The sequence below is a fragment of the Sarcophilus harrisii genome, chromosome 3 (genome assembly GCF_902635505.1).
Source record: "Sarcophilus harrisii chromosome 3, mSarHar1.11, whole genome shotgun sequence".
NCBI lineage: Eukaryota > Metazoa > Chordata > Mammalia > Dasyuromorphia > Dasyuridae > Sarcophilus > Sarcophilus harrisii.
Window position 1 is genome coordinate 393,100,536 of NC_045428.1, and position 21,200 is coordinate 393,121,735.

Consider the following 21,200-nt stretch of genomic DNA (forward strand, 5'->3'; position numbering starts at 1 on the left):
GGTAAGGAGAAGAGGGAGAAAAATTTAGAACACAAGTTTTACAAAAATGTATATTGAAAACTATCTTTACATGTATTTGGAAAAATAAAATACTATTAAAAAGGAAGTAGAATTCTTATCACAGTTAAGAATTTTGAGAATGGCATGAACTTCCTTGTTCCTTTATGGTCCTAAAATTTTGATAGTGGGGCCAGAATGACTTGAGATTGCAGCAGTAGATCAAGTGTTTCATCTATCTAGGTCTTAATGAACTTTAAAAAATAATAGTATTCATAATAGATCTACTTGTATGTTTAGCTACTTTCTTCAGCTATTATTAACTACACCTTAAATAAGTATTCAGTGGTGACCATCAAGAATGCTAAAAGTATCTTTAAAGCAGTTTTCTCTTCAATATCATTCTGTGTCTCAGGCTGTTTCTGATAACTATTGCTGTAAATAGTAGGGAGAATCTAGAGTATTATTAGTATAATTTTGATAATTCATACATCTATGTAACCAGCATTAACTTCTCTGGTGACTTCAGACTTGACCTCTAACTCCTGTCACACATCGTGAACTAAGATGTTTAGTAGACATCTTAAACTCAATATAGCCAGAATTGAAGTCATTGTCTTCCTCAAATCTTCCCTCTTCCAAACTTCTCTATTACTGTTGAGGATACCACTATTCTCTCAGGTCCCCAAACTAGCAACCTACATGTCATCCTCAACTTCTCACTTTCTTACATACTCAGCCCCCCATTACCTAAGGAGTTGCCAAAACAGATCTATTTATTTTTGCAACATCTTTCCAATATACTTCTTTCTCTTCTCTTATTTTGTCATCATCCTGCCATAGGTCCTTTTCCTCTCAGGCTTTTATTGCAATAGGCTGCTGCCTGGTCTGCTTACAATTCAAATCTCTCCCCACTCCAGTTGATCTCCATTTAGCCATAAAAGTCATTTCCTTAAAAACAAGTCCAACAGTGTCAAACCCCCTGCTCAGTAAACTGCAAATGGCTCCCTATCATCCTCAGGATCAAAAACAATACCTTCTGTTTGGTTTTAAAGGTCTTTCATAAGCTGTCCTCTTTCTAGTCTTCTTACACTCCCTTCCCACCCAATCCTCATTTTTCTGGCTGTCTTCCAGACCTGGAAACTCTCTCTTCTCATTTTCACCTGGCTTCCCTGACTACCTTCTAAGTTCCAATTAAAATCTCATTTTTTTTGGAAAGTCTTTCTCAATACTTCTTAACTCTAGAGCCTCATCTCTTCATTATGCCTTGTATATAACTTGATTGTACATGGTTTATTTGTTGTCTCCTCCATTAGATTGTGAGCTCCTCAGGAGCAGAGCTGTTTTATTTTTTTAACCTTAGTTTGTATCCCTGGTGTTTAGCACAGTATCATAGTTGGTGCTTTATTAATGCTTATTGACTTCTAACATCTCCTATAATCCAAAAATCAACACCTGCAATATATTTATTTGGGTTTTTAACATTTCTGCTTCTCTTTCTACTTTCTGCATGTGACTCCACTTATTAAGGAGCTAACTCAAATATAGAATTGAAAGATAAAGGAAAAGCAAGAAGCCTGTGAAAATTAGTTGTTAATAACTTATTAGAATTTTTTGTAATATTTTAAAGATAAGAATAAATAATATCAGTTAACAAACTTTTATTAAGTACCTACTTTGTGTCAACTTTGTGCCTTTATACTAGGCCTGGGGATATAAATTAAAAAAAATTTTATCTACATATAAATAGCTTGTCTATTTTGATTTCTTATTGCTTCCATATTAAGTTTTATTGAGAAAGACAAGGACGAATGTAATAGCATTAAAAATGATAATAACTACAACACAAGAGGGTGCTCTAGCACAGGAGAAGGTCATTTTAAAAATAAACTAGAATCGTGCCAAAGATGACACAGCTGAAAAGGACAAATATTTCTAAGCTTCATGTTCTGCTTATAGATTTCTTTTAAAGAAGGAAAGTACTCTAGTGATGTTATTTATTGGGGGTTCATGAAAGTCAATTTAGCAAGTAGATTGATAACTTATATAGGAAGTGCTTTTCTTTCTAGCTGTCTTAGTAATACGGAGGTGATGAGATTTCTGTAGAATATAAAAACACATTTCCAGAATCTAAATAAAATTCTCTGATTGTCTCTCGCAGACGAAGTGTATGACAAACTATTAATATTGGATATGACCATATTCATACTTTTAAATTCAAAACTCTTCAATTCCATTCAGATATTCACTAAGCACTTATTATGGCTGCTAAAATACCAAACCCACTACTATAGACGCAAGACAGGCCATTTCATGAAGAAACGAACAGTATAATTCTGCAAAGAACAAATACATTAACAATTTGAATACAGGAAAAGATGGGATAAGAGCAAAGAAATAGTCCAAATTAAGAACTCTGGGAAATTTGAAGAGACAGAGGTTAGTTTCATATGAAAAATAAGAAAGATTTGAAAGAGTAAGGCAAAGAAAACATCATAGAGAATGTATTAAAGGTTGGATAGATTGAAGATAGGGGGACCAAATAAAAATACTGTAGAAGTATCTACTGGACACAGTGGATAGAGTACTGGGTTCTGGATTCAGGAAGACTCAGCTTGTTGAATTCAAATACAATCTCAGATACTTAGTGGCTGTGTGACCCTGAGAAAGTCACTTAACCCTGTTTGCTGTGGTTTCTTTATCTGTAAAATGAATTGGAGAAGGACATGGTAAACTGCTCTAGTGTCTGCTAAGAAAATCCCAGATGGGGTAATGAAGGGTCAGAGAAGATTAATATGATTGAACAACAGCAAAAGAAGGATCAAAACAATAAGGTTGGATTATTACTGGTTGGATGTGTTGGAATAGGGAGAAGAAAAAAGGTCAAAAGTGACTGAGAGTATTAGCTTGAGATACTCTTTGAATATTGGTACTTTGGAAACAGAAAGAGAGTTAGAGGGAAATATGGAATATTAGGGCTTGATGAATTTGATGAGCTTAGTCTTAAATATATTTTGAATTTGGAATATTATCATGACAACTGTGTAGAGATACATAGAAGATAAATAAACAGCTAGAGCTCTGGGGATTTGGGGATGATGGCATGGAAATAATCTATATATGAATCTATATAAGTGGATTAAACTGCAAGGAACTTTGTAGAGTAAGAAGAAAAAAAGGAACAATTATAGAAACCTTGGAGAATTCCCATATTTGTTGGACCTGATAAAGGTGAGGAGCTAAAGGAATGGGAAAAGTAGGACAGACCTGAAACTACTATGTCTTGGAAACCAAAGGAGGAAGGGGTATTAGTAATGTTAGAAATAATAGCTAATATTTATGTAATGCTTTAAGGTTTGCAGAGGGCTTTATATATTATTATTCCATGTGATCCTCCCAACAACCCTTTGAGGTAAGGTCAGGTTTTTCTGTGGTCTTTCTTACTTCAATTTTGGCACTTTATCTTCCACACTACTTAGATGCCACAAAAAATAGAGGTGATTTATTTTGTTTTCCACAAGAAATTTAAGATAAGCTTATAAATTTTAAAGGATTTTGTGACTGACTGCTCAATAGTGACCTTGAAAACAATAGTTTCATTAGAGTGGTAAAGACAGAAAACAGGAAGAGATTACATTTTAGTTCAGTTTTAGTGGATAGGCAATATTTAAGTTATTCTCAAAAGAAGATTTCACTGAATTATTTCATAGTAAAAATTACTATTATTAGTATTTTATACTAACTCTTAGTAGGCATTAACTAAAGAGGTCATTTTGTTCCATTTATTTATTAAATGCCTATTGTGTGAAATGTATTATTCAAGGCAGGTTTATAGGAGCTAGTCAAAAAAAAAGATACTAATAGGTGGCATCTGGTAAAAGGAAGTAATATTTTGAAGTATATCCTAGAGCATAGTTTTAAAACCTTGCAAATGGCAGATCAATTTTCCACTGAGATTTTAATCCTAAATTAACTTCATTTATGGCCCATATTGGGTAAATTGAGATATATTAGAGTCATCTATAATCAACAGGTGAATTGTCATTTGAAATAGTCATGCATATTTCATATTTGATCGTTAAAGTTATAGACAACTAAATAAAAATTTAACATCTAGTGCTATTTTAAAAATTTTAATGGTATAAATATGAAGAACCAGAATAGCTTTTAAATTTGCTTATAGAATGCTTTTAAAATTTATATTTATCATTTTACAAAGGGTTTGATTGGGGAAATTCTTATTTTAACATGTATAATTTTTAGTATTATACGCACTGTTCCCCATTGTATATCTAATTTATAAATTATATTTTAAATTTAGGTTTATATTTAAATAGAGGGTGTTTCATCAGTAGGTGAGCACATATGTGAAGAGTATGCACTGGGGAGGGTCAGGGTTAGAAGGGATCACAGTAATACAATGAAATTTTTGTTTGTTTATTTGCGAGATTTGTTGTGGAATTTGTTGTGATGATATTCTGAAATTCTTGCAGATGATTTTGATATATGAAATTCCTTATCAGATAAAACTAAGAATACCATTGGAGAATAGTTCATTTCTTTGAGTGAAATTTTTGTTAGGTCTAATAAGAAGTAGAGTCAGGCTCTTTTTCAATATAGCTGTTTATTTAAGAATTAAGAAGTTTTAGAACTCAAAAATAGTATGATAGGTACATTTCTGGAAGTTATTCAAAGTTGTGAATATATCAATCAAGTAGATTGACATCATTTTACAATCATTAAAACCAATTCTGTTTTAATAATATAACCATTTTGTTAGTATAATTAAATTTGTATTTAAATTGTGATGAAGCTTTGCAACATAACAATTATTTATCTCTCTTTTCAGGTTATTTTAGTGTCAGCTAATAAATTAACCCGATATATAGAACCATGCCAGTTAACAGAAGATTTTGGTGGAAGTCTTACCTATGATCACATGGATTGGCTAAATAAGAGACTGGTTAGTATATTAGAATTAAATTCTGTTATATATCACTGTTGTATAGCTTGTGTTAATTTAAAAATTGAATTTCATTAAAAGAAACCAGGAGTGTTTCTTTCCTCACTAAACTGGGAGGTGGTAAGGCAGTTGGGAAGTATGCCAAAAGACTTTTTGCAAGTATTCTAGATAAAATTATAGATTAATAAGTTGAAAAGGGACCTTAGGAGGTTTATCTTCAAGAAAACAATGTGGCTACTATTGAATAAATGATTATCTAACAATTTTAAGTATCTCTAGAAAAGGATATTACAATATCCATTATATTTCTCTTCACATTTTTAATAGTGTTTCATTACCAACAAAAATCTTTATTTTCAGTCTAAATCTCTCATACTATATGAGATGTAAGCAATTTCTTATTTCTTATGTATGTAATTTCTTATATTGGAAACGGGTAACAACTCTTCAGCATTTGATATCTCCTTATTTACAAAATCCATTGTTAACTTGCATTTCATTCAAACCTGTTTTTCTAGTCATTTCTACTCAGAGCCACTTATACAGTTGGCAGAACTTTATCTTTATTCATTATTTAGTTTCATCTTATTTGAGATTTCTTTTGGCTGTTTTGTATATTTTGAGTTATTTTGAGATTCTGATTCAGCATTGTCCAACATTGTCCAGTATGTTCCAACTTAAAATCAATTGTTGTTTGGATAATTATGCCATCCATATTTCTCTATCTAGGTCACTGACAACAATGTTGAGAAGACCAGGGGGCCAGAATAAATCCCTATAAAATACTTATGGATAGCCTTTATCTTTTATTTTCTAAGATTTTAACTAAAATTCTCAGAGAATATGCTGTTAACTACTAGTAATCTTTCAGGTGTTTTCATTTGGCTCTAGTTTGTTCAGCTAAGTGTATATTCGGCTTGTTTAAGCCACCGATAGACACAGTAACTAAAAGAGACACATTGAAATCACAGCATGCTAGCATGAGAAGGAATCTAATTGGCTATTTACAAATAAAAAAAAAAACAAAAAACCAAAACCCCGGAAAGGTAATGGTAACATTTCTCAGAATCCCACAGCTAGTAAGTAGAGGAACTTGGATATGAAACTAGATGTTCAAACTCCAGATCCCTAGGTCTTTATTGCAGAGTGCTTACTACATTATAGTAATAGTCCCAGATCTTTCATTTTTCTGTTTTTTCTTTTTAATTTGGCTAGTCACAATTGCTTGGCTTTTGATTGTTATCTGCTTACCCAAGAAGCTATGTCTCACAATTTTGAAGGTGAATAAAACTAAAAACTTTATCAAAATATTCAAATGGGCCTCTCATCTCTTTAAGATGGATATTTTCTCCCAGATGTTTGCTCTTTCTCTATGATTTTTTTCCCCATGCTGTCCCTTAAATTAACCACAGTGAGTATATCCAACATGCAAGGAGTCTTCCTTTGATTTCTTCCAAGGAAAGCAGTAGAGGACACAGAATGTGCCTCAGTTATTCTTTACTGTCACTGTATAACCATTTTTACTCCTCTTTCTGTCATGCATATCTTCAATTAAATCCTTGTAGCCTGTTAACTACCACCATGTCTCCCACCCCACCCCAACCACCTCATTACCCTGGAAATGACCTTTAATTTGTGTGATCTTCAATTTCAATTCTTGGGAGATGGTAGTATTTCATAGAACAATATCAGAAAAATGTTGATACTTCAAAGATGGACCCTTGTTTCTGAAAGAAATTTGGTTCATTAAGATTATTTGCAGATTCCCAAAGAAAAAGAAACCTGCCTTCCTCCTTCCTTGTCTTATGGACTTAACTCATTGTTCATTTACGGTGTGTCAGTCCAAGCTAGAGATACTGATAGATGAACTTTATAAAGTGTTAATTCAACTATATTTCAAAATAGCCAGAACATTTGGCATTCTTCATACATTTGGTTTCTCCTGTGAGGTTAATTAGAACAAAGTTTCAGGAGTGATTATGAATCCAGTTTAGTGAGTTCTGCAGTATTAAAGGGCTTATTTTAATCATTGTATTATCTACAGAAAAGAAACATTTGGCAGAGCCATCTCTTTGATTTGAAAAACTGCAGATTTTTTTTCTTTGATATGAAATATATTTTAACTATTTTATGTCATACTTGATATTAATGATAATAAGGGTCATACAACATTACCTCCTTTATCTTTAAGAGAATCTTGCATAATTTTGTTATGTGCATGAGACTTTGCTGAAAGATAATCTTCAAAGTGGTTTTTGCTTTACTGAAACAAATTTTTTTTAATAGTTGACAAAACAAACATATTTTAGTTAATTGTATAGTAATAAAAGTATGACCTACTGTGGAATAATTATCACTTGTATAAATCTGTCTCTTTCCTTTTAATAACTCCACTGAGTATGTTTGCAATGCTTGTGTAAATTATTCTTGAAAACATTTTCTTTACAACATTACATAAATTGTTTCTTGGTTCTTTCTACTCTTGTGTTCATATTACCTGGGATTCTTTGAAATCATCTTATCATTTCTTATAACGCAGTAATATTTCTTTCCATTTACATGCCATATTTTGTTTATCCATTTCCTACTTGTCTAAAAGGCAATCCTAAAATACTCCCTTAAATTCTAGCATCCTCCTTCTTCTACCTCTCCCACCAAAGCGTCAGGAAGTCTGTTTTACTTGTGATAATGTTCTCAGTATTTCTCTTCCTCTTAAATCTCTTTTCCATCTCTGCTTTTCTTTGTTGAATTTGATGTACCTTTTTTGTTTGTTTTTGATAAAAGAGGTTTTTCTTATCTTAACTCAGAGTGAATAGAGGATTGGAGTTAGGAAAACCTGAGTCTGAATTCAGTTTCACACATTTAATAATTGTGTGATTCCTGGGCAAGTCACTTAAACTCTGCCTTTCTCAGTTTCCTCCACTGGGAAACAGGGGTGGTAATAATATCCACCTCTCAGGATTGTTGTGAGGATCAAATGGGATATTACTTAATGCCTAGTATGAAATAGGTGTTTCCCCTTTCCCCTTCTTTTTCTATGTTTGTATGTTATTCTTCCCATGTACCCCATTCATAAGAAATGTCAAATTCCATATAGCAAAATTATTCTTCTATACTAGTATATTTATTTCTCTCTCTCTCTTTTTATTTTTTTTTACCATAAACTTCTTTTCTTCCTTTTAAAACCATCATAACAGAGAAATACATCTCTAAAACCTCTATTTTTCTTATTTAACTTCCTAAGTAGCCTTTGAAGATGTTAACATTTTTGAGGGACACTTATTTAGATTGTTAGCACCAGAGCATCATATAGCCCCTTCCATTTATTCAAATAAATTTATCCTTTTAGATTTTTCTCTATTCTTGTGTTCCTTTTAGATTTTTCTGTATTCTTGTGTTCATATTTCAAAGTTCCTGTTCAGCTGCTTTTTTCATCAGATATTCTTGAAAGTCCTTTTAATCATTAAAGGTCTATTTTCTCACCTATAGGATTATTTAGCTTTACAGGTTATTCTTGGTTGTAAGTCCTTATATTTGCTTTTTGGAATATTTATTCCAAGATTTCTGTTTTGTTTTTGTTTTTTGTTTCTTTTTTTTAAGTAGAAGCTTCCAGGTCTTATGTACTTCCTAAAAATATCCCTCTAACAAAGACTTTTGTCACATTTTAGGTCTTTGAGAAGTTTACCAAAGACTCTACGTCTTTACTAGATGAGCTTGCTTTGATCAATAATGGAAGTGATAAGGGAAACCAGCAAGAAAAAGAAAGGTATATATATAAGTATGTATTTTATTTTGTATGCAGTATTGCTTAGGTAAGTTTGATCTTGAATCTTGAATGAGATATCTTCTAAATTACTAAAAGATAATTTTAACTAGTGTAGACAAGTTTGAAGTTAAAGTAACTAGTTTAGATGAGTTTGAAGTTATGATTTTGCATTGGTTTTATTTTTAGACAATAAATTAGCTTTCCACAGGGAAGACTTAGTTTTCTTTTTGAAGTAAAGTTTTTCTTTTTCTCTAAAAGTCATTTCTGATGAATAATTATGCATTTACTTTTGTTTATCATGACGAATAGATATTCAATTATAAGAATTTTATTTGGAGAATTTTTTTAATTGCAGCAATTTGAGTTTTTTTTCTACCTTTTTGAGTGCTAGGAAATAATGTGTAAAAGAGCAAAGATTTTAATCAAATTATTATAACCTAACTAATGATAGCACTTAACAGCTTAGGTTGTGGAACTTTGTCCTTACAAAATGGCTAATATATTCTATTCATGAATTCAATTTAGAAAATTTATTGTTTTATGAATGTAGCTGAACTATTATTCAAGTTGTAATATCAAAGTGTGACTTTTCAGATTTATCATTTTAACAAGTTTCCATTGAATTTAATAGCCTTGTAAGTTCACATTTTTTTCAGTCTATGGGCCAAATACATTTTTCAGAGTAAAGACTAACCACCAAAGGAGGCACATTGACTCCTTTAGCTTTCTTGGATACACATTGGTTACTAGATCAGCAATTTATCATAATGGCAATATGAAAGAATTCAGGTATTTTTTGGATGTAATTTGTTAATGCAGTGAAGTCTTATTAAACTACACTTTGTTATTTACATGAATTCAAAATGGATTATATGTCTACTAAAAAGAGAAAGTCTTGATATTATTGCTTAATTTCAAATAGTAGAGTTTGGCTTGTCCCCCTGGTACCATGATTTTTATCATTTCATAAACAAATTTAAAATTCTTCCATTTTAAAATAAATCTTCACAGGATAAATGCTATAATGTATTATGTTGATTCAAGTATCAGTATAATACACACTAAGCTTATTTCCAAAGAAATGAACACAATACACTGAACAGCTGTAGCTTTAATTTATCATATTTTTCTATGGCTACCAATGTTAAATCATCTCCCGTGGCCTTTCTTATTTATAAATCAGCAGAAATCTGGTATGTAGAGCCATGATGTGCGTATATGTATATGTGTGTGTGTGTGTGTGTGTGTGTGTGTGTATATTTAGCATATATATATATCAGAATTTTTAACTGTTTTAATTATTTTCTTTGGTAGTTCAGATAAAAATATTTAGCTGTTAATCTTATTTTTAAAATTTTGGTAATCATTAGATCCATGGATTTAAACTTTCTTCCATCGGTTGATCCTGAGACAGTTCTACAGACAGGTAAGTTGAGCTCATGATTTTTGAGGATAGAAGGGAAGAAGAAGAGACATAAGGAAGAAAGATGAGGGAATCGAGAGAGAACAGTTTCAGGAAAGTTAAGGCTTTTAGGAAGATGTGGTCAGTGTATCAACAGGTGTAGAGAGATCAAGCATAATATGAGATCATTAGATTTAGAATTTAAAAGAGCATTATTAGCTTAGGAGAAAGAATTGTTTCTGTCAGATGGGTCAGAAACTAGATTATAAGGCTCATGGTATCAAAATTGTGAATAGTAAGTTGCCTCCATTTAAAAAGCTGTCACACTCAGACATCCCAACTGCAAGTTTTAATAGAATATTAATACCCCTGCTCTACTATTCATGTCCTCAGAGGATACTCTTGCATATATCTGGTCCAGAAATTTTGTTTTTAGATAATATTACAAGGTTTGATGAGCAAAAATTTTTTTACTTGAGCTATTGTTACTTTATTACTGTGTCAGAATACATTTAGCTGAACTCTGGATCATTATAATAAAGCATAGATTATAAATAGGACAAAACCAAATAAGAATTTTAATTTTAACCTTTAAAATTTTTCTTTCTTATTTTTCATTTACCTGAATTGACATGCCATTTAGCTTCTTTCTTATTTTTCATTTACCTGAATTAACATGCCATTTAGCAATCATAAAATTTAAAACCTTTATGGATTTTAGTTATTATCTGGTTCAAATGCCAGCATTTTATAAATGAGGAATCAAAATTGAAGGTTTTAAGTAATTTGCCCAGAATTACAGTTAGTAAGGAAGAGACCAGATATACACACTTAGATTATTTGATCCCAATAAATTACACTACTTCCCTATGGAACTTTCTTATATTGTCTTTTCTGCCCTAATCCAAAAGGTCATTGAAGTACTTTTAAATTTTTATAAATACTATTTATATTTTAAAAATCACAAATAAATCTTCTAAGGCTTATTTGTTAATTGTGCTCTGCTGTGAATGCTTCATTAATGGTTGTTTCGACTAAGGTAGTACAAACTGCACTATATAAAACAAGGTATTCCTTAAATTTTACATAGTATATTTCTCTAATATCAGTGTTCTCAGTAGATAATATATGTAATTATTATAAATGGCTTTAAAACATTTTAGTAGATCATAATATTTTGGAAAATGGCTTTTTAAAAACAAGTGTTCTTAAAACTATATTAAAAGACTAAAGAAATGAGTCCTAAATGTTTTTTGGCTTTCATTAGTTTTAATTTTTTTAAATGTTATTATCTAAAGATTTCACAGTTTCCAGAGAATTGAATGGAGTCACTGAGATGGTATAATTAAGAAATTATAAAATTATTGGCAAAAAAGTACGTTATTCAAATTGCAACTTCATGTTATATAAGTAGTTTACATTTGATACTTTAAAAGAATACAAATTCTAAATTTAAGAAATTAAAAGCATTTTTCTTTTGGTAAGCTACAACTAGAACATTATTACACATAATTATATCTTAGAACTAAAATTAGAAGGATAGCCAAAATATATGCACATTTATATTGAATCTGTTTGGTTTGTAAAAAATGAATTTTCCTAGAGGCATGCTTTATAGGTCCCTCTGAGTTTGGTTCAAATGTATTTGGGGGTCACATGATTTTTTGGGGGATAGGAATTCTTTTTAAATGAAGGAAATGATACCAAATATAAAAATATTGTAAAAGGAAACTTTTAAAACATCATATTTGTTGAGCGTCTGGTATGTATAAAGTACTATCTATTGTAGATTGAGATGCAATCAAGTCCCTCTCAAGGAACTAAAAATGTAATAGAAGAGAGAAAAAAATCTACAAAAATAATTATATAAACAATAAGAATTATAAGAGGGGAATAATCAAAATTCTTTGAATTGCTATATGAGAGAAATGAATTCTAAACATTTTTGGAAAGACACAGAGAAATGTGGTCTAGATTTTAGAAGAATTGTGAGCTTGAAATTGGCAGAATGATTGGACCCAAAGAGAAGTCATTGAAGTAAAGGGAGTTCTTTTGTGAAGTGACACAGGGATTTCTGTTTAACCCTATGCTTTTCATTACTTTAATCAATAACTAACTTGAATTAGGTTAAGAAATAATATTCTATCAAACTTACAAGTGTCACAAAGTTGGGTGGAATAGGTAATATATTTTCTAATGAAATTGGATTCCCAAAAAGACATCATTGCATTTTAGTTTCATATTAATTTTAATAGGGATAAATCTAAAGTCCTAGTCAGATTCAAAAGTTCAATTTTATGAGTGTTATATTGCTAGACAGTAGTTCCTTTGAAAAAGGCAGAGGAGATTTGTAACTGACTGCAAGGGTGGATGGTGTCCCAAATATAATTAGAGAAGATTGGAGGAAGGGCAAGTTTAAGGAGGGGAAATGATTAGCTCTATTTTGGATATGTTAAATTAGAGCTTCTGAAGAAATATCAAGGTAAAGATATCCATTATTCAGTAAAAGAAGCAGTACTGGAATCAAGGAAAGAAATTATTCCTAACGGCCTAGCTTTGTAAATTTGGATGTTGTCTGTTTGAAGATGTTCAGTGAACTAATGTTAATTGAATGAAATCACCAAGGGAAGGAGTATAAAGAAAAGGAATCTTAATTGAGCCTTGGGATAAACTTATATTTAGGGTGATAAATTAGTTTGGCTGAGGAGTGTGTTGGATAAATTGATAACAAAATGCTATCATGTCATAAGGGATTAATGTGAAATGTAAATTGATGCATGTTTATGCATATATATATGTGTGTGTGTGTGTGTGTGTGTGTACACAATAAGTCCATAGACTACTCTAGCATTTTTGTTATTGAAAGGTCATTAAAATTAATAAAACAGAAGATACACTACAATTTTTTTCTGTTTCGGGGCTTTAATAATTGTCTTTTGTTTTTAAAGGCCATGAATTATTGTCTGAATTACAACAGCGCCGATTTAATGGCTCTGATGGGGGAGTCTCATGGTCACCCATGGATGATGAATTGCTTGCCCAGCCACAAGTTATGAAATTGCTAGATTCATTACGAGAACAGTACACCCGTTACCAGGAAGTTTGTAGACAGCGCAGTAAGCGTACACAACTAGAGGAGATTCAGCAGAAGGTAATGCAGGTAGGTGCCAGGATCATCTTGGGGTTGTATATGTGTGTATACGCTTTAATTCTTAATGATGCTTTGAATTTTCTTTTCATTATTTAACATAGTAGATTTTACCATTTCTTATTTTTATTATAATAATATTATTTATATTAGATTAAGTAAAGCTCTTACAGCAATCATGCCAGATACATTTATGAGTAGGGATCTCTGTACATCATGTTCTTACTTTTCCTTATATGTTATCCATAGAGTGATGTCATTGAGAGTGTGATAAATAACCACAATGGTAATGCAGTAGTTATTTGGGATTTGGGATTTAATTGGTGAAGAAACTCCCTCTAAGAATGCACTGGCAACTGTTTTCAAACTCAGAGTCTTAATGAGGAGGGAGAGGTCCTAAAGAGGTCACAGAGATAGAATTTGTCAGAGGCAAGATTTGAACCCACTCTTCTCGACTCTGTTCATGATGGCACCTTTCATAACAAGAAGGTTAAAAAGATTTATGCAAATTTTAGTGATCCTCTAGCCTGTTAGGATTTGTCTTGAAGATTATATAGAAGTTCATGTGAATTCATTCGTTGGCTTGCGTATGATATAAATAGGATCTGAAGCTTTTTCTTTTAGTAAATTAATATTCAAATCAGAATGAAGTTTTATAACCTTTTTTTTTTTTGGCAAACTGCCATCATTAATGCATTTAAATAGACTTGTTTACTGGGGCATCAATCTCAATTTACATTATTTTTATTAGAAATAGTTATATATTGCTCTGTCTGCATTACCAGTCCTGCATTGTAAGTGAATTGAATCACAAGTTAGACTAAAACTATGTGGCCATTTAATTGTTTCCTACACTGCTTTGATATTTTGATTTTTTAAAATAAATATACATTTAGCTTATATATATTCTGCATAACTGGTAGTTTCTGTAAAATTTTCATGATTTTTTTTTGGCCTGAGATATAAAATAAAATCATTTCATTTTTCTGAAGTATTCTAAAATTGAAGTTTAAATGGTTCATATCATGTTGTCTTCATGTGGAAAAAAAGTCTCCAATATATAGCAGGTTGTGTAATGAGCTTAAATTTTCCAGTTGCTTTAGTTCAGTTTTTACTTTTAGAATTTAAATCATGTTAATGATTTGAATCAGTGAGGCAGTTAATTATAAGAATTATTTAAAACATTCAAAAGATGTATCATTTCATTATTTTTAATTCTGAATGAATAATGTAAGTAATAGATGAGGAACTCTTGATCTACAAAGATAAACAGTGATAAAATAGAAGAAATGCCTATGTGTGTTTGTTTAGAATTTGTTCTGTATAGTTAGATTTTAAAATGTTGAAGGATAAAAACCAACTATTTCCATCTTCTCTTTTCTATTTCTTGCTTAAGAAAGGACTTGAGCAAAGTGTATACTCTATTATTGTAGGAACAGACATTTTTAAGGAAATGGAGTACTATATTCAGCATCCCTTTATTTTGTGAGGAGTGAGAAGAATCATTACCCCAAAAGCATTGCCTACAAAAGAGCAGTAGAAGAAATAGGAGATCTTGATCAACAGGCTAAGGAAAAATTGAAATTAAGGAATATTCTCTCCCAGGCAAGGAAGATAGAGAACATTAAATTTTTAAAAAGTAATGGAATTAATATGCATATGCCTTATGATTTTCTCTCAGTCATCAGCTTGGTAAATTCTCTTTATATCTATCTAGTAAGATTTGAATCCATAGATATATGAATTTAGGAGTGACAGAACCCACAAACCTTCAAAGTGTAATAATTTTCCAGCTTAAGATATCTTGGGAAAAACTTCAAGAAAGATCTGCCTTAATTGGGCAGGGGGGACGCAGCCCAGAGTGGACACAAGAAGGGGAGGTCTGGAGTGGGGAAACCTGCTGGAAGGAATCTTGTAGGAGGTTCTCAGCCAAAACTCAGCAGTGTCTATTATTCTGTCCGGTTCAGAAGGCAAGATCAGTAGTGAGACCTCCAATGCAACCTCAGCATAACAGGCGGGACTTGGTTAGGAGTTATGAAAGTTTGGGGGGGAAACCAATATTTTGGAAAAGGAAGCACAAAAATTGACTAAATAAAGCAGCTCCTTTAAAAGTACAATTGGCCAAATACAAAAAGAGTTTAAAAAACTGACTGAAGAAAATAATTCACTAGAAATTAGAACTGGCCAAATGGAAGTGAATGATTCAGTGAGAAATCAAGAAGCAAACAAAACTTTTTAAAAAATGAAAAAAAAGAAGAAAATGTAAAATACCTCATTGAACAAACAACTGAATTGGAAAATAGGTCTAGAAGAAAGAACCTAAGAATTATTGGACCACATGAAACCTACAATGAAAAAAAAGAGTCTAGAAAACATCTTTCAAGGAAACCTTTAAGGAATTTTTATATGTTACCAACAAAGTTCAGCAGCAAGAGATAAAAAGAGAAATTCCTTAAAATAACTGTTGATAATATAAAATATTTAGTATTCTACCTGCCAAGACAAAGCTAGTAACTATATGGACGCAATTATAAAACACTTTCCATACAAATAAAGTTAGATCTAAACAGTTGGGAAAATAGCAAGTGTACATAGTTAAGCCAAGTTAATATAATAAAAATGTTAATTCTACCTAAATTAACTTATTCAGTACCATACCAATCAAACTGCCAAGAAATTACTTTATAGAGCTAGGAAAAATAATTACAAAATTCACCTGGAAGAACAAAAAGTCAAGAATTTTAAAAGGATTAATGTAAATGAAGATGGCCTAGCTATACCAAACCTAAAATTGTATTATTATAAGGCCACAGTCATGGAAAACTTTTAGCACTGGCTAAGAAAGACAGTAGTTGATCAGTGGAATAGATTAGGTTCACAAGACAATAGTCAAATAGTATTTTACTATTTGCATTTGATAAATGCAAAGACTCCAGCTTTTTGAATGAGAACTCGCTATTCAACAAAAATTGCTGGGAAAACTGGAAAATAGTAAGACAGAAAATAGGCATTGACCAGCTGCTAAATGGGTTCATGATTTAGACAAAAGGATGATACTGTAGGCAAATTAGGAGAATAAGGACTAGTCTACCTGTCAAATCTGTGGATAAAGAAGGAATTTATAGCCCCAAAAGAACTAGAAAACATTATGAAATAGATAATTTTGATTATATTAAATTAAAAAGTTTTTTGCAAACAAAAGCAATAAAGCCAAGATTATAAGGGAAACAGAAAGCTGAGAGAAAATGTTTACATTTAGTGTTTCTGATAAAGGCCTCGTTTTTAAAATATATAGAGAATTGACTCAAATTTATAAGAATACAAGTCTTTCCCCACTTGATAAATGGTCAAAGAATATGAACAGATAATTTTCAGAGGAAGAAATTAAAACCATTTCTAGTCATATGGAAAAATGCTCTAAATCACTATTGATAAGAGAAATGCAAATTAATACAATTCTGAGTCATCATTTCATGTCTCTCAGATTGGCTAAGATGACAGGAAAAGATAATTCTAAATATTGGAGAGGATGTGAGAAAACTCGGACACTAATGCTTTGTTGGTGGAGTTACAGATTAAACCAACAGTTCTGGAGAGCAATTTGGAACTATGCTAAAAGGGTTATCAAACTCTGCATACCTTTTGATCCAGCAGTGTCTCTACTGAGTCTGTATCCCAAAGAGATCATAAAAAAAGGAAAAGGACCTACATGTACAAAAATATTTTTAGCAGCCCTTTTTCTAGTGTGTAATGTCAAGAAACTAGAACTGAGTGGATGCCCATCAGTTGGAGAATGGCTAAATATGTTACAGTGTGTGAATGTAATGAAATGTTATTCTATAAAAAATAATCAGCAGGATAGTTTTAGAAAAGCCTGGAGAGACATATATGAACTGATGCTAAATAAAGTGAATAGAACTAAGAGAACATTGTACACAGCAACAAGATTATATGATGACTTGGTTCTTTTCAACAATGAGATAATTTAAGGTGATTCTATAGACGTGTGGATCTGCATCCAGAGAGAGAACTGTGGAGACTGAATATGGATCAAAGCATCATATTTTCAGCTTTTTGTTGTTGTTGTTGGTTGTTTTTTTAATCCTTTCACCTTTTGATCTGATTTTCCTTGCACATCATGATGAATATGGAGATATGTATAGAAGAATTGCACATGTATAACCAATATTGGATTCCTTGCTGTGTGGGGGAAGGGGAGAAAAAATTGGAACAAAAAAATTTGCAAAAGTGAATGTTGAAAGCTTCCTTTGCATGTATTCTGAAAAATAAAAAAAGCTATTAATTTTAAAAAAAAAATTTAAAAATTTAAATACCCTGTGTGGCAAGTACTATTATTATCCATTTTGCAGATGAGGAGGCTGAGGCTGAGAAGTTAAGTGACTTTCCTAGGGTACCACAGTTATTTAGTGAGTAAGGCAGTATTTTGCCTTTGATCTTTCTGACTTTTAAGCTCAGCACTCTTTTTCCTTTATTTTAATCCACCAATTCTCACCACATGTGTTTTACCCTCTTTTTCACTGCCACTCTTAGGATTTTTTCTGTACATGTGCCAGACTCATTTTAATTATCTGGCTAATACCTAGATATTCTAATAGAATTGTCTATGTATACTTTTTATTTCTCTTTTTAAATATATTTTCACTGAAGCATTTTTTTTTATATAACCATAGTTTTTCCCAGCATTTTTCTTCTTTCCTTTCCCAATCATTCCATATAACAAATAGTATTTTTTCAGACAAAAAGAAAAGAAAGAGGGGAAAAAAGGAGAATAAAGTGGTCACTACTTTGAAGCAGTCTGAAAATGGATGTAGTATATAACATTTGTGGATCACTGCCTCTCCAGAGGGGTGAGATTATAGTTTCTTTTTGAGTCCTGTTAATTTTTATAATTTTGCAACATTAATTTTGATTTGTGTGTATGTGTCTTTTTACGTTGTTGTAGACATGTATATTGTTTTCTTGGCTCTACTTCACTTATCATCAGTTCGTGCAAATCTGTTCTTCTTTATCTTTATTACAATGTCATTTCTTTAAGCATGGTAATATCCCATTATATTTATGTAACACAATTTATTTAGCCATTCCCCAATCACTAGCATCTAAGTTGTTTACAATTCTTTGCTATCACAAAAAAGTATTGCTCTAAATATTTTGGTTATAGTCTCCTTAGGGTATTAACTTAGCAATGGAATCTCTGGGTTAAAAGGTTATAAAGATTTTAGTAATTTGCATAATTCTAAATTGTTTTCCAAAATAGTTATAAGTCATAACTTTAACAATTCACTAGAGTACCTATCTTCCCATAACCCATCTGACAGGGACTAGTGCCATATTTTGTTGTTTTTGCCAATTTGCAAAGTTTTAAATGAGATTTTGGTACAGTTTTGATTTTCATTTCTTTCATCTGGGTTATTAATACTTGGTGATTTTCTTTTGAAAACTTTGTTCATTTGACCACTTATTTCTTAGGGAATGATTTTTGCCATCTACTTGTGTTTATGTTAACCAGTCCCCAGTAATGGAAAAAGAGAATGTCTCCTCTATACTCATGTTACCAAACATAATTTTTACTTAGAAGTAATAAAGCAGAAGGCAAAAGTACTTGAACAGTTTAATTAATGAGGAGATATACCATAACATAAAATAAAACTTAGAAGATATACACACACATATTATTTCTCTACCATTTGCAGTTTTAATATGTCTAATCACTAGCACTTCATAATATTAAAAAGACACTACTTTTCCAAGTGGTAGCTATCTTAAGTATAGCCATTGTGATTATAAAGAATTAATTCATTTCCATGAAACTAATTAATTTCTGTCTATTAGCATAATTCTACAAGGAGAATGTCTTAATGTTTATTTTGTTAGAAACATAACTATCTAAGTAATTAATATTTTTGTATGACTAGTTTTTCTCCATAACAAAGAAGCTATTTTTATGTCATTTACATATTTGTGATCATTTAATCAGTAATTCAAGTTCATTTACTAATAGTTATGAGTCTCATAACATTTGATTTCTAGAGTTAACTCTAATGTGTGACTTTGGGAAACTTACTTAACCTCTCTGGGCTCATACTTTCTTATTCTGGAAAATGAGATTAGATTGGATGATTAAGGTTGCTTGCAGGGAAAAATTCTTACCTTTCTTTATACTCCATTCAAAACAAATATTTTATGTTATATGTATTAAGTAACAAATAAGGATTCTAAATTCATTTCATCCTATTGGATTTTTAACTATACTGACAGCCCACAATTGAACAGTCATTTTCTCCCCCTCAGGTCAAATATTAAAAGCCATGTCAGTATATCTCTTGGTGGTTCGGAAGTACATATATGTTTTTACTGACAGAAAATGAATTTTAGAGGTTCTTGGGGGAAAAAATCATTAGAGAAGTACTTTTATAGCTTTTAGTAATTTTAAGATGTTTATTTTATTTGTAGGTTGTAAACTGGCTTGAAGGACCTGGATCAGAACAGCTAAGGACACAGTGGGGAATAGGTGATTCAATCAGAGCTTCACAAGCTTTGCAGCAGAAACATGAAGAGATTGAAAGTCAACACAGTGTGAGATTTCTTTTTCCTTCAAACTACAGTGTAACTTATTACATATACTTAATTGTGAACTTCTTATTTTATTGACAAATACCCACAAATCATGGATGATCAATAATTAAGGGTTATTATAAAGGGAAATATGAATACTCGATAACTTACTAGATAGCGAAATACGAATACTCGATAACTTACTAGATAGTGAAATACAAATACTCGATAACTTACTAGATAACTTTTTCTTCATTGTTTCCAACATATTTCTAATTACATAGCTCTTCACAATTTTAGTCTATTTTACTCTTCTCAGAGATGTAATAATAATGCTTTTTCTCTCCTCAAATAATATAAAATGAAAACAGAATGAGTGGTATTTCTGAAAAAATTTGGAGCTTAGTCTTCAGTCAGATATAAGATTTGATAAAGTTCCTGATGAAAGCCTTCTATATTTCCATGGGTAATAGAACAGTTCTGCACATGAGCTCTTTATCCCTATATGCTTTTGGAAAAGAATTATGAAATAATATCCAAGCAGTGCTCACATAAAGTTTGGCAGAATGAACAGAGAATAGTCCCTCAAGGTCTAAGGATTTTCTTTCATACAGGCTTGGAGAATTCACATTTGAATGTGTAAAGGGATAAATCAACTAGTATTTACAAATGTTTAATATAATACAGCTAGATTCTTCAAGTTATAGAGATTCAGTTGAATTCAACAAAATGGAATATTCTGCATCATTGAAAATTAATTTTATCTTCCAAGTATAATCTATGAAGAACATAGTGTATATGTTTAATAAATGTTAAATAGAATATTGAACATTAGCAATGTTTTTATGCAAAAGTAAATTAGAGAGACAACTATTAAATATTCAGAGGTTATTTTACCTAGTGTATAGATAAACTAGATCATTCCTATTGGTGGTGGTTATTGTTGTTTTTAACCATATTATTTCTCAATAATAGTTTTATATAATAATGACCAAGAGAAAATGGTAGAAATAAAATTTGAACCAGTCTTAATTATCTTAAAGGTTATCATAAAAGCCAGAAGAGTCTCCACAACCCTTAAAGTAAGGGACCACATGCTGCTAGACCAATCCTTGAGGCATAAAACTCTGGGTCAGAGAAAGAAGGGAAGAGAAGATGTGGAGATGAGAGTGAAAGGGAGAAGAGGGTTCTCTGACTGCACTGCAGAAGGAAAAATACAACCCACTTCTAAGCATTGTATAGGAACTCAGCCAATGGCTATTCCCTCATATCTTTCCAGCACCCGTTTTTCTTCATACAAAATTGCTTCAGTTCCTACCAAAAGGATAATAGGTTAGATGAGTTATTA

General features: G+C 31.3%; 1 protein-coding gene across 4 annotated transcripts in view; it reads left to right on the top strand.

Annotated features, from left to right (window-relative positions):
- Window positions 1-21,200, top strand: part of SESTD1 (SEC14 and spectrin domain containing 1) — a 111,994-nt gene that overhangs the window by 66,525 nt on the left and 24,269 nt on the right. For 3 of the 4 annotated variants that reach the window (XM_031960384.1, XM_031960383.1, XM_031960385.1), the window contains 5 exons: window positions 4,847-4,960; window positions 8,629-8,726; window positions 10,097-10,152; window positions 13,077-13,288; window positions 19,751-19,873. In XM_031960384.1, the coding sequence (XP_031816244.1) occupies window positions 4,847-4,960; window positions 8,629-8,726; window positions 10,097-10,152; window positions 13,077-13,288; window positions 19,751-19,873 (603 nt within the window). The remainder of the gene's footprint in view (window positions 1-4,846; window positions 4,961-8,628; window positions 8,727-10,096; window positions 10,153-13,076; window positions 13,289-19,750; window positions 19,874-21,200) is intronic. The other variant, XM_031960386.1, reaches the window with a different exon arrangement.